At 54.0% G+C, this 13,603-nt stretch overlaps 6 protein-coding genes and 1 non-coding gene across 7 annotated transcripts; 4 read left to right on the top strand and 3 right to left on the bottom strand.

Moving 5' to 3' along the window:
- Positions 1-1,373: 1,373 nt before the first annotated feature.
- Positions 1,374-2,492, top strand: G647_00964 (uncharacterized protein; the record flags this gene model as incomplete). The annotated part of the gene is made up of 2 exons (XM_008724366.1): positions 1,374-1,646; positions 1,767-2,492. 2 exons carry the CDS (start codon positions 1,374-1,376, stop codon positions 2,490-2,492), a joined length of 999 nt encoding a protein of 332 aa, XP_008722588.1.
- Positions 2,493-2,878: 386 nt separating this feature from the next.
- G647_00963 (uncharacterized protein) lies at positions 2,879-3,483 on the top strand (the record flags this gene model as incomplete). Its single annotated transcript, XM_008724365.1, has 2 exons — positions 2,879-3,153; positions 3,204-3,483. 2 exons carry the CDS (start codon positions 2,879-2,881, stop codon positions 3,481-3,483), a joined length of 555 nt encoding a protein of 184 aa, XP_008722587.1.
- A 258-nt stretch (positions 3,484-3,741) lies between these two features.
- On the top strand, positions 3,742-5,007 carry G647_00962 (uncharacterized protein; the record flags this gene model as incomplete). Its single annotated transcript, XM_008724364.1, has 1 exon — positions 3,742-5,007. One exon carries the CDS (start codon positions 3,742-3,744, stop codon positions 5,005-5,007), a length of 1,266 nt encoding a protein of 421 aa, XP_008722586.1.
- A 1,087-nt stretch (positions 5,008-6,094) lies between these two features.
- G647_00961 (uncharacterized protein) lies at positions 6,095-7,819 on the top strand (the record flags this gene model as incomplete). Its single annotated transcript, XM_008724363.1, has 3 exons — positions 6,095-6,470; positions 6,526-7,628; positions 7,688-7,819. The coding sequence occupies 3 exons, from the start codon at positions 6,095-6,097 to the stop codon at positions 7,817-7,819; spliced, it is 1,611 nt and encodes a 536-aa protein (XP_008722585.1).
- A 731-nt stretch (positions 7,820-8,550) lies between these two features.
- Positions 8,551-8,666, bottom strand: G647_00960. The gene has a single exon (XR_573440.1). It is a non-coding gene; the product is annotated as a 5S ribosomal RNA (ribosomal RNA).
- A 393-nt stretch (positions 8,667-9,059) lies between these two features.
- Positions 9,060-11,026, bottom strand: G647_00959 (uncharacterized protein; the record flags this gene model as incomplete). Its single annotated transcript, XM_008724362.1, has 5 exons — positions 9,060-9,432; positions 9,620-10,256; positions 10,373-10,415; positions 10,484-10,744; positions 10,811-11,026. The coding sequence occupies 5 exons, from the start codon at positions 11,024-11,026 to the stop codon at positions 9,060-9,062; spliced, it is 1,530 nt and encodes a 509-aa protein (XP_008722584.1).
- A 959-nt stretch (positions 11,027-11,985) lies between these two features.
- Positions 11,986-13,023, bottom strand: G647_00958 (uncharacterized protein; the record flags this gene model as incomplete). Its single annotated transcript, XM_008724361.1, has 1 exon — positions 11,986-13,023. The coding sequence occupies one exon, from the start codon at positions 13,021-13,023 to the stop codon at positions 11,986-11,988; it is 1,038 nt and encodes a 345-aa protein (XP_008722583.1).
- Between the last annotated feature and the right edge of the window lie 580 nt (positions 13,024-13,603).

The raw sequence follows: 13,603 nt of genomic DNA, 5'->3' as shown, positions 1-13,603 counted from the left end.
CCGGAGGTCAGTGATTGCGATACATCCTCTAGCCTGACCTTCAACTCGACCTTAAAAGACAGTGAAATTGAAGAGAACAAAAGCAACTGACTCGGATTGATACAGGTGCGGTCGTCGAAGCTTGCACATTCAGAAGCACACTTGCGCGAACTGTGGAGTACGTTTTTAGACTCTCTCCGTCCTCCTTTACTCGACCTCTTTCCTCAGCGACAACTGCCATCCACCTTCTCCTCGACGAGCCTCCCGGGACTACCCCCAAGATTGTTGGAATATTAAAACTGACTCGATGCGCCGATAGTATCCCGCTGCAAAGACCCGCAAGTACGAATGGAGCGAGAAGGCCAAGAGACGCAAGACCACTGGTACTGGACGGATGAGGCATTTGAAGTTGGTTGCAAGGTAAGAACAGCACGCTAATCCATCCCCTCTTGATCGTACGGCAAATACGGAGGTCGGACTATGATCCAACTCGTTCTGTGGCAATCGTCACAGTCGGATGGAGAGAGAAGAATGCGGCCCGATGATCCGGATCTCCGAGGGCGAGACTAATGTCCTTCCCGCGAAGGCCATTGAGAAGTTAGCCTTTGCGAAATGGAAGAGAGGAGGCATCAACAAACAGAACCCGTGAGGATAGTGGCTGACATGATATTGTCAATACAGGAGAGCTAGCAATGGATTCCAATCCGGCGCACCCAAGGGTGCACGAGGACCTGCCAAGGCATAAACAAGGGGACGACGAGACGCTGTTGTGGACAGGGGCAGATCGCGTATCAGGTTCTCATCTGGACCATCTTTCGGCGAAGATCAGGAGCATTGCATTGGGCCTCGAGGACGTGTGAGGTGGAATCGCGCTGAGATGTTGCATGGGAGACAGATAACCCGGACGCAGGAGCAGGGACATGACTGACTCCAGAGGACTGCTCTCTCTCTCTATCAGTCTCTCTCTACCAGTCGGAACGATGCAGGATTCATCAGCGCACCGTCTATTTTCGGCCTGAGTTCGTCGAATACTCTATCGTGGTCGTTGGGCGGCGGATTGGCCTGCCACCCCATAGAATCTGCAAAGTGGGCCGGATCAAGAAGGCCATGCATGAATGGAAAAATATTTAAAATTCATACTCCTACTTCGTAACCTCGTCCTCATTTTTGTCTTTCACATTGCATTTTGTCACCTCGATGCTCACGATATGGTCGTCCGCACCACCCATGCATGGCTAGTCATGAGTTTCTTATCTTCTGATTGAACCCATTCTTCTATTTGTGTGAATATTCCTGGGACACCCGTGATTGCTACGTGGAGTATCTTGAGGCTCTCCCGTGCTAAAGCCTCCAGGCCACTTCTCGCTGCTAACTACTCATCTACTGAGACGCAAATGCCCCCAGCAATCCCTCCACCGCTGGTCTCTTACCTGGAGTCCAGCCTTGCTTCACTTCACGGCCAGACCCTCATTACCTCTGTGCTTGTCACGCCTTCACCATGGCTGCTGCTGCGATTCGTCTACGCGGCCATATACGGCGTTGGGGATGACGGAGAAGCCAGACAAGTCGGCACGGGACCAGATGAAGTCAGGCTGGGGGAGAGGCCAGTGGTCTTTGTGAGTCTTTTGCGACCGCTAAGTTTATGGCTTGAGATGGGGAAGAAAATGGTACGCTTTCGTCTTTGTTGCTCTCAGCCTTTCAGCCCTGGTTTCCGGTGCCGCATACCTTTCTCTAAAGCGTCTGGCTCTCATACCGTATGGAAATGGAGAGGCTTACATCCTTTGCAGGGTCTGGATTTTCAAGCCTTACTCCGGAGCAAGAAGGTTGTCTACGTCGACGGGCTTGCTGATGGTTCCTCCCCAGCAGGACCTGGAGACTCCTCGCTGCTATCAACGACCAGGCTCAAAGCTTTGACCTTGAACGAGCTACGGTACTCTATGAATGTGGTTTTGAAAAGTTCCTTTAGGGCAACGACAGAAACCACTACCTCGGGAGCGGGCAGATCATCAAGTACTCCGGCCGTTCCATATGCGACGGCATCCACCTCCTCTTCGTCTACAGGAACCGCAGACGCGAAACCACTTATCCTTCTTGACGGCATTGATTTCCTCCTGGCTTGCCAGCCCTCCATCTCCACAGTATCATTGCAAGCACTCCTTTCAACGTTACAGATGCAGTCTCACGCTCTGGTACTCACCTGCAATGCCGATGTTCCGCTCCTGCAAACCGCTATGTCTGGCAGTTACGACGACGGGACGCCCTTGGAACGCAATCATGCGCATTTCTTGACGTCCATGGCCCATCGAAGTCGGTGGGTATTCCAGCTCAGAGGGTTGGATACTGGGAGCGCGAAGGATGTTTCCGGTGTTATCAGGGTCAGTAAGGGCGGTGATAGAGGCGATGACGAGAGTGAGATCTCGAATTTAGGCCATACAAAAGCTCTGCCTGACGCAGAGTGGCTGTATCAATTGAAAGGCGATGGCTCAGTGAGGGTTTGGGGACGTGGAGAATAACGGGGTGACACAACATCCGTGCAATATCAGGTTGCTGCTCAGGAGCCTGCTGAAGATAGCATGACACATTATGGATGTATTTGCATCACCCTCTCGTTCCGAGATCATGGCGAGAGACATCTCCCAGTATCTTTGCTGCCAGATGCAGAAAATTCGGCGATCGGAGGTAATTCCGGGGTGCAAGGATGAAGACGCGGTTTCCGGAGCACGTTGACATAATTGCTGATTGATGTCGGCCGATAGTGGGGCCTCAGTCTAGTGATTTGCGCGTCTGGTCCAAGATGATCCGGTCACAAGTGGTCTTGATAGAACTGCAAATATAATGCCCTTGGCCGCTGCTGAGAACCATATCAAGCTCAGAGCTTCAAACCGTTCCTCCGAGCTTAATGTCTGATCCGTTCTTGTACACCTTTCCTTCGCCCCTCGCAGGGTACGAAGACCACGCGCCTCTTCCGGATGAGCTAAACGAAGACGGGAAGTCTTTCAAGAATCCACAGACAGGTGTTCTGAGCCCGAGCTATGACAAGTTTACCTCTGGCATCATGAATGGTCGTCGAGGGGGCTTCGATATTCACATATACTACCATCACAATAGTGAGGAGCAGAAGGAGTATGCCAAAGCGCTATGGCAGAGGATTCGCCTCGAGTTTCCGGAGCTGAGGTATGTCTTCTCCCATGGATGTGTCCCTTGGTGTTGATCTGGTATTTCAGGATCTATCGACTATGGGATAAACCTGTCGGGCCTCACACAATGGCCATGTTCGAAGTCAATGTCTTCACACCTGCACAATTCGGAGCATTCATACCGTGGCTAGTCATTAATCGTGGACCGCTGTCTGCGTTGGTCCACCCTAACCATGAGGATGAGGATGCATTGAGAGACCATAGTCAGAGAGCCACTTGGCTTGGTGAGCGGGTGCCAATCGATCTGGGATTGCTGAAGAAAGTTATGAGTAAAAGAAGTGAGAGACAGAACGGCTCATCGGCTTGAAGGGCAGAGTCAAGGCAGTATAAGCAGGTGCAAAGCCGTGATTTTCTTTGGCATGCCAGCTCTAGGTTTTGCGCACTTACCTTCCGTTCTTTTCTTCACTTCTCAGTTGCTTCACTCTCCCACCCTTCCAGACTCAACTGTCACCAGATCGCCTTCCCGTTCTTTGTCATACTGCACTGCTACTGCCTCTGCTGTGCTGGGGACAACTGATCCTATGCCGCCGACAGAAGAATGTTGCTCATGTCTCTATCACCCCAAATGGCACGTTTACCAGCATTCCCTATTTATGAGGACGATATCCTGATCGCGACCAAAACCATCACACCGCCCCAGGGCAACGCGCCGCCCAGTCCGCCAACTTCCGGGCTTCCAGACTTCACTGGAGATCCCGATGTCATGTATTCCACCAGCGGAAATTATTTCCAATCTGCGACCACAGTATCCCCAGAGCGAGAGTTGGACCTTAGTGATGAATTTGGTGCAGACTGTGCAAGCCAGCGACAGGACTCCAGACCATACCTATCTCAACTTGCCGTCAAGGAAGAGCCTACCCATGTCAGCGACATAGAGAACAGGAGACCCTCGAAGTACGACACTAAACCGCCACCGCCTGTACCAAGTCAGATTCCTATGATGGCTACGCCAACTTCCTCATCACCAATAACCGTTCGCAGAAACCCAAGACCTGATCGCCCCGCGGCCACTCCTGCGCGTGGAAAACTTCCTGCTTCGAAGTCTGGGCAGTTGTCGGCGAAGTCTCAACCTGCAAGCAGCAGCAGGCATCAAAATCTGCAGACCGCGAGCAATCTACGACCAGAAGTTGAGGAGGATCCTGCCACCGATCATAGTGATATGGAGGATGATGAAAGCGCAGACGAGAAGGGAGACCACATGCCGACTGAGCGTAACCTTAGAAAGAGGACTCTTCAACAGACGAACCCTTTCAAGTTCGAGAAGCACAAACACATAGCACAGAAGACTGGGCAACAAACCAGCACGAAGAAAATTGAAAACAAGGTGCAACAAGAGATCGAGGGGAGTCAAAAGGAACCAGCGAAGAAAAAAGCCCGGGTCTCCAGTGGCAACTCGACCAAGAACAAGGCCAAAGCTTCTGCCTCCCACAATCAGAGTGCCACCAATGCACGTCGCTCCAGCTCGATCCTGTCCACGGCCGTGTCGCCAGAGGCTAACAGCGACTATGACTTTGATCCAGTGAAATCCATCCTCCGTGTGAGATTGGATGGCTTTGCTGGTGCCGCTGCTCCGGTCTCTCTGGTACAATGCGATGGGCTTGACAAGCTGATGGACTTCATTATCGCCAGCTGGGGATGGAGGTTCAATGGCGACCGTTTCTCCTACGCCGTGGCATCTTTTCCATGGCTGTCCGATCAGTCAAACATTCTACTCCGGCCGGGAATGGAGGCCAGTTTCCAACTCATGATGGCCGAAATTGAACGCGCCCCAGTGTGGACGGAAGGTCATTGCACAAGCTGTGAGGTCGACGTGACAGTGTACGTACAATGATGCGTGGTCTATAATGGCACCAAAGGCAGATGACGGCGAAGGAGAAAGTCAACTGCCGTGGTCGTGCAAGCAACAGGGACGCACCAGCATCTGGCCAGGGGGGAGCTGTTGTACAAGGCACTGTTCTGACTTTCTAAGCCGATAGTTAGTGTTACAGAAAACCTGAAACAAGCAAAGCTTTCGTGCCCCGATCAAGCCCGCCCTGAGCCCATAGCCAATAGCAGACCCTTGTTGCATGGCCCACCGCCAGTCGGCTTGCGGGCTGCGACGGTAGGGGGACCACCAAGGCCCTTTGGGAAGAGAGTGCCCTTGAATATTCTCCGACATAGGGAATGATCAGTAGCGAGGTCACCAGAGATGAGGAGGAAGCGAAGAGGGAACACTTGATCTCCTGCTCGTCTATCTGACACTTTTTCCTTCACTTTCTCGAACTTCAGTTCTTCACTTCACGGCGTTCGTTGTTGACTGACGCCCATGTGGCTATATTGACTTTTTAAACTTCTGGACCTCGCCGCTGTCACGCCGTCCACGTGTGCGCCTCTAACGCAGGTGCAGGTGCAGTAGTCGACAGCAGTTCTCTTTGGACTCGGCACGTCCCTTAAAGCTTACCCCATATTCGGTCCTCGGGCAGCCAGACGCCCTTTCAGTTCGGATTGCCGCGCTCGAAGAGAAAGTCAGCTGCCATTGTCGTTCCTGCGCTGGACAGAACTTCACTTCTCCCTCACTTTTCTCCGGCGTCCATCGTACAACCGGGACACACATCTGACTCAACACTATTGCAATCTTGCGCAACGCTGCACTCGCGAGTGTCGATTGAATTGCACATCTGCGCTGGGCGCCCCTGACTTCTTCCACCTAATCGCAACCATACCGATACCCCTATCGCACCTGCATCTGAGCCTGCCCTTGTCCTGCGAATGAACGAGCACACGGCATCTCCAGTGCACCCCCGGACCGACCAAGCGATCACCACGATCTTCTCCTCACGTCAGCGCCTGCACCTGCCCGCACTTGCTGTCAGAACTCTGTTGGAGTTGCTCAATCGGCAGCAGCCCTCCCCGAACACTCCATTGATTCCTCCGACATCATGACCTCCCCAGCTGCTCTGTCGCGCAATGAGTCGCAGGCCTCCAGCCGCAGAAGCACTAGCCTTGGTTCTCGACTGTTCCGGTCAAAGAGCGGCGAAGCCTTGGGTGAACGCAAGAGCTCGGCAGGCCGATTGAAGAAGAAGACGCAGGACATGGACGAGACTGCGAAGGTCGCTCAATCCCCTCCTCGCCTTCCGAACTACAATCCTCAGCCGCTGGGCATCCAGTCGTTTGGCGGAGAGAACTACAGGCCTCGCGCGGCGTCCAGGGAATACACCAATGGCGACACTCATGCCCCCCCGGTCCCTCCTTTGCCTGTACACATGGAGAAAGAGGCTGTTGACCCATATGCTCGCACAGAAAGCATGACCCATCGTGAGTTTGCGTCAGGTTTGCCAGTGAGGACCTCCGAACTGACATGATTCTTCAGGTGGTCGATATTCATACGCAAACTCGACTGTCTCTACCATCAATTCCCCGCGAAGAGTCCGGCGCCGTAAAGATCCCACTCCATACAATGTCCTCATCATCGGTGCTCGGGGTGCGGGCAAGACGTCCTTCCTCAACTTTCTGAAGAGCTCATTAGCTCTGCCATCCAAAAAGCAGCCGACTCGAGCTCCTGATGGCGACACACCTCCGTCGTCAGCAAGGCCCAATCCCAGTTTCACCCACCATTACCAAGAGATCGACGTCGATGGCGAAAGGATAGGTCTTACGCTGTGGGACTCTCTCGGACTGGACAAAAGTGTGGTAGACCTTCAACTGAGAGACATGAGCAATTTCGTGGAAAGCAAGTTTGACGACACTTTCATTGAAGAGATGAAAGTTGTTCGTGCTCCTGGAGTCAGAGATACCCACATCCACTGCGTTTTCTTTATTCTTGATCCAGCAAAGCTCGATGCAAATATCAATGCGGCACAAGGCATCACGAGTGGGACGGAGACCAGTCGGATCGGGAAACCACCTCGAATTGTTGGTGCTCTTGACGAGGACTTTGATATCCAAGTCATCAGGACTCTGGGCAACAAAACCACCGTCATACCCGTCATCAGTAAAGCAGACACTATAACAACAGCCCATATGTCATTCCTCAAGCAAAAAGTCAGCAGAAGTCTGAAGAAGGCGGGCCTTGATCCGCTCGAAGCTCTCAACCTCGATGTTGCAGATTCGGACGACGAGCGTCTCGACGAGCGGGATGAGGATGAAGACAGCAGCACCGCCGACTCTGAAGAAGCCGCTTCAGCCAGGAGTGATGACTCCGAAGGCAATCGGAACTTCCCCAACAGAAAACGATCAGAAACTCACAACCGCCAAGTCTCTGGTGAAGACGCCTCTCTGGATAGTGGCTATGTCCCGTGGTCCATTCTCAGCCCAGACAAATATTCCCTCGAGTCAAAAGATGGCCCTGTCGGCCGGCAATTTCCTTGGGGATTTGCAGACCCCTATAATCCGGGCCACTGCGACTTTGTCAAACTGAAGGATGCGGTGTTTGGTGAATGGCGGTCCGAGCTGCGAGAGGCAAGCCGGGAAGTGGTGAGTCTCGACTTCCTCCTGCCTGTTGTGTCATGGATTCCTTGTTAACTGCTTGCTAGTTCTATGAGCGCTGGAGGACCAACCGCCTCAATCGACGGACGCTACCATCGAATGCAGCCAACGGCCTTCCATCCGGACCGCGTCAGAGCCTTGGTGGAATTCCCATTCCTCTCCAATCTCGAGTTCGGTAGGGTGAATCGTCGCTGTACAATAGCTGTACTATGGCAGGGGCACCCAGAAAATTATCAGCCAGTATCTATTGACGCGGACAATTCGGTGAATCAACGACATCCTTGGTTGGCATGTTACTCGGTTGCCACTAGGCAAGGATGTTCGATTGAGAGATTGACAGGCAGAACTGAAAGGCAACACGGTTACTTTGCTGGGCTGAGGGATGGGAAGGTATGGGTGGCGTGTGTGTTTGTTCTCCATCCCTTGCATTTGCAGTGCCTTGGTTTTTCACGACCTGACACGAGTCATGACACAATACATCCTTAGCCTTGGGACAACATGGACTGTTGGCTTGCATTCAACAAAGTAAGCAGAACAGGCTATCGGAGACCCCTTTTTCTTTTGTCGACTTTTGCTGTGTTGGAGGGGAGGAGCATCGGAAGCGATTGAGCGATCAAGAAGAGCAGTAAGAGAAGACCGCGTACATTGAGCTGAGCTCAGTGGTTCAAACGCAGTCTTTCCATCTGTTGCTGGCCGAGTTGAAAATTGTAGCAAGCAGAGTTAGTACGCAAATACCCCCCTTTTTGGCTTCGAATGATACCTTTTGAGATGCTGGATCATGTCGCTGTGCTTCGTTCCCAGAACTCATTGGGTTCGTACGGTGCTTTGCAAGCAACGCCAACGAGCTGGACAACCAATCGACCCCTGCTACGGCCAGCACAGCAAAAACAGCAAAAACAGACGAAAAAAAAACAATCAACAGCCAGGATTCCCAAGTCGTCACCGACCTTAGTACTAACTGACCGGCATCTGGCTTGAGTACCGCTGAGCAAACGGGAAGCGCTATTTTCCAGATCCTATGGTCGATTGCGGGCTGGAAAGTGCTGTTGTAGATTATGAGGCTTGAAATTGCGGTGCGTATAATCATGTAAAGGCGGTTGCTCACTGCGACGATACCGGTACAAGCAGGCATCAATCTGGTTCGACTTGCTTTGCGACTCTTTTCCGAGCCCAGCGCCCGTTCAACGTAATGGTGTGCGAGTTGTATTCGATGTTCGATGTCCGACTTTTGACAGTCAATCGGTCCAACTCCCCAAGGACGTCGCCTTGCTACGCCTCGCCTCGCCTCGCCTGGCCTCCTACTGTACTGTACATCACGCACTCTCGACATGGCCCCAAAGACGGAATGCCCGCGCGATTTAGACCCCCTGATACAGTACGTACTCCCACGGGCCCTTCGTCCGCCGCGCAAAGAGATGGTCAATAAAACCAGCGATATTCCGCCGCGGCAGGCCCATCCCTCAACAACTCGGTCGGCACGTCGCGGGCCCTGACTTTCTTGCCACCGTCACGCACGGCGAGGGCATTGCGGCGCTTGTTGTCCGCGACCATCCACGCGCCGAGCAGCAGGGTGAGCAGACAGCCGACGGCGCCGAACGTGGCCGTGGTGACCAGCGCGGGCAGGTACTTTGGCGCGTCCCGGTTCTGGAAGATGTTGGAGCTGACGACGCCCATGAGGTTGGCGACGGGCACGCCCACGCTCGTCAGCATGACGCGCTTGTTCTCGTCGGCGATGTTGTTGTTGTACCAGACGTCGAGGATCACGCTGGGCGCCGACGTGCCCCATGTCATCCTACGCGTAGAGTGGGATGGTTAGCTTTTGCATCTGAGTTTTTGGATATGAGCACGTCGAACAGCTAGCTTTTTGCATGCGACTTGCTACAGTAAGAGCGCATCGTATAGTTAGCTAGCTAGCTAGCTAGCTGTGCCAGCTGTGTACCAATCCAATGCAGTTTTTGGCAGTCGGTCGGCTCACTTACATGAAACACGCAAAATACGCGACGTTGATCTGGGTCTCGAGATTGACGGCGGCGAAGATGATGAAGCCGATGCACGTAAAGGCAAAGCCCAGCGCCACGAAGGGGAACCTCCAGCGCGTGTAGTCGGACGCGAATGCCAGGACCAGCAGCATGACCGCGCCGGTGATGTTCGGGGCCACGGTGTACAGGTTGCTCTTGACGGTCGAGTAGCCGAGCTGCTTGACGATGACGGGCAGGAAGAGGCTGACGGACTGCAAGGGCACGCCCAGGCAGACCTCGATGGCCAGGATGATCCAGCTGGTCGGGTGTTTGAAGATGGCCAGCGCGGAGCGCAGGTTGAACTCCTCGTTCACGACCGACGACGAGTCGACCTGGATGCGGTAAAAGGCCAGCTGTTTCTCCTCCTCGGTCAGGAACTTCGCCGACTGGGCGTTGTACGGGAGCACCCAGAATGCGAAGAGCGAGAAAAGCATCGAGCACGCGCCCTCGATGACGAACAGGTACCGCCAGTTGGCCAGGCTGCCGGAGTGGATCTGGAAGACGCCGAAGGAGAGGAGCCCGCCGAATGCGGACGCGATGTTGGACGCCGCGTAGAAGATGGCGAGCCGGCGCGCGAGTTCACCTCGCCGGTAGAAGACTGGAAGGGGAGATCACTACTGTCAGCAGGGGGTGTCGCGATCACCCGCACACACAGGGAATTCCAGACAACGACAGATCGATGCTAAGCCTGGATTAGACGGACAGGTGACTCACGAGTCTGGTAGAAGATGATGCTGGGGAAGAAACCTCCTTCCGCCTGTTGGATAGGGTCAACTAGAAGTTTGCAGATAAATTCCCGTGCGAGGGCGAGGTGCAGGGACTTACCATGCCCAAGAACCATCGACAAGCGAGGAGGCCGCCGAAGTTCTTCACCGCCACGACCATCAGCGTGCTGAATCCGAAGCAGATCATCATGAGTGGGAGCGTCCGACTGGGTCCGAATCGTTTACTGGCCATTCCGACGAACGGGCCGGACAAGACGTAGGGGACGAAGAAGATGGAGAGGATGAGGTTGTAGTCGTCCCCCTTCAAGCCGAGATCCTCCTCGAGACCTGCCGTTTTGGCGTTGCCTAGGTTCGATTTATCCTGGGAGCATTCGTGGGTTAGCTGGGCATTGGGTGCCGCGACGGCCAGCTCGGGAGAAGCACCTACCAGTGCGTTGAAGAGATACATGATCGCCAATGTGGGTAGGATGCGGAGGTCGAATTTCCACACCAGACGTCGTTCCGCCGCCGGGTCGATGGCTACACTTGCAGACATGGTTCTGCCATCGCCGACAGAGGTCACTGGCACGACGCCATCCCCTGTGATGGACACCTTCCTATCTCCAACACTGAGCTTACGGTCGCTGCTGAGTTCAGAGTCCATGCTGTCGAGAAGGTTGGACAGCAGGACAGTCCTGTGAAGACGAGGACGTGTTTTCTGGTTGATCAGTGACCCATCGAGTATTCGTCCCTGGAGTCTGCTAGGGGTGGAGAAGTCTGTCCTTATATCAAGCGTGACGGAGAACGACGACGTTCCTTATATTCCACGGAAGGGATCTGCGCCCCATCATGGAAGATAGAGGGAGGCGATTGACGCTTAACGACGACCTCAGCCAGCGGCCTTTGACGTGGGAGAGAGATAAGAAAGCCGTCGAACAGACGTCGTAGCGAGACAATCAGCGAGCAGCACTGCATTCAGGAACTTACTCAAAACAGCAGTGAAGTTGCATTCGCGAACTGGACGTGGGATCAGGTTGAGGGGGGTTCAGGGACCTGGTCACCTCCCATTGCCCTATATGGTTTGCCGATCATGCACCTTGCTTGCGTGGTACCGCATTGCCCGGTCAGAACAGTCAAGGGCCAAGAGAGATTCAAGCAGTCAAGTGCAGATAAGAACCATCCCGGGATGTTGAAGGGTGTTATCGCCCAGTCATGCGACGTCACTCTCCGACGGAACCTCTTGGTGCTCCGGAGTCTCTGTCGCGCTCAGGACGTGTCATTGGATGCTGGACATGCAGGAGGAAGAATCAAGCACAAGAGGCTGGAACCCCCGCGAGTTCTAACTATTCCTCTCTAGCGCTCGGTGACACAGTCGGCCGAGTGAAATTGCTCCGTCTTACCAAAGAACAGCGCTTCTTGCGCCGTGTCTTCTGCAACCAGCCTTGACAGTCAATCAGGACTCGAAATGCGGCATAGAGATGGGAGCTGCAAGGAACGCGGGTAGGTCATAGCTCCTTAGACTGCCAGCCGCCTACCGGCACCGTGTAGGGTTCACAGGATATGTATATGACATGCATCACTCCAACGAATCGTGGGCTGATGCGATCTCCGGCGCGACTCAAATCAATTCTCTCGGGACTTCATAACACCACGCATAAAAGTGCCAAGAATACCATCCCTCTTGGATTGCTGCCCGACCCATTCCTGCACCTGGCTCGGAAAAGGAACAGGCTCGCGGTAGAAGAGGCGGTTTGTCGAGGCTTCGACGCAGCAACCATTCTTCACCGTCCCGTCCTGACCGTCACTCAATCCGTCTGGCACCACCCGGCCATTGGCATCGATCAGTTCTTCAAAAGCCCGTACGACCGTCTCAAGCGGAGTGAAGTTCTCTTCAGGCCACTGCTCGAGAATCGGTGTCGGGATGATGTTCGTGTTCGTGGTACTAGGCAAGATCGCGTTCAGCGTAATGCCTTCGTCTTCGAACAGCGTGGGCGCCGCAGCTCGGACGAGGCCCACGCATCCGTGCTTTGCGGCCGTGTAGATGGGAAGAACGTAGAAAGGGTATTGACCGGCCATGGAAGCTGTCACCACCATTGTCGGATGGAAGTCATGCGCGGCAGCGGCAGCGACACCGATCATTGCATCTCCGCCGTGAATGCCCACCTCGTCCATTGTGTTCACTGTCTCCTGCGCGAGCAGATTCCTTGTCTTCCGCGTGAAATGCACAAAACACCGCAGCCCGTAAAGGACGGCTTTCAGGTCGACATCGATGCAGCTCAGATCTGGCTCGGTGGGATCCTCCTTTTCCACTTCCTCAGGCCTCCCGAGCCAACCCAGCAGCGGCTGTCTGTCAGGGATGCCCGCGTTGTTGGCAAAGAAGTCGATGCGGCCTCCTGACCACTCGAACGCGCGCTTGAACAGCGCCAGCTGGTCCTCAAATTTGGAGACATCGGTTCGTACGAAGATATGATCACCTTCGTTGAGAGTCATCTTGAGCTCATCGTATGCTGCTTCGTTGACGTCGGCGAGGACAACTCTCCAGTGTACCTTGGAGCTGGAGTCTTGCGCCTTGGCCAGCAGATGTCGCGTGACGGCCAGGCCCATGCCAGAGACCGCGCCCGTGACAATGGCAGTCTTGACCATGACCGGCTTGTCAATCATTGTGGCGGTCGCGTCAGATAATTACAGCTTAGTGTCTCCCAAGGTATTTCACGCAAAGCACCCACGTTCATGCATTTTGGCTTTCTCGATACGTCCAGACATGCCCAACGCAGCCAACGATGATATAGCCTGGAATATGACCTCCATAGTACGCAGATGGTGCCCCTGCATTGTCGATACTCAGGGATTGGGGTATGGTAACTAATGATGTAAGTGAACGAAGGTGTCGGTCGCCGAACTCAAGCCAAGGTCACCCAGCACCGCGAAGTTCGCGAAGCTCTGCGACAAGAAGAGGGGACCGAATGAGCGCATCTTCAAGGGAGAAGATTCCATGACGTCCCTTTCTTGCGAGCCGGAGCGACAGGATACGGACCACGGTGTCAGAGAAAAATATAATCCGTAGGGAGTGATTAGCACTTCGCCGAGGATGCGCGCCGAGTTTTGGCTTGGCCTTGTCAATCTCCGAGTATGTATTCAGCTTACAGTACAAACTGGCGGCTGGGAACCAAGGATCCCTCAGGCCCAAAACTCATTGAACACTCATTTTCCTATGTAGAGCCGCTGGTAAGAGAGCCAGTTG

Source organism: Cladophialophora carrionii, assembly GCF_000365165.1.
Source record: "Cladophialophora carrionii CBS 160.54 unplaced genomic scaffold supercont1.1, whole genome shotgun sequence".
Classification (NCBI taxonomy): domain Eukaryota; kingdom Fungi; phylum Ascomycota; class Eurotiomycetes; order Chaetothyriales; family Herpotrichiellaceae; genus Cladophialophora; species Cladophialophora carrionii.
Note: the sequence above shows the minus strand (reverse complement) of the source record. Positions and strands in the feature narration are given on the sequence as shown.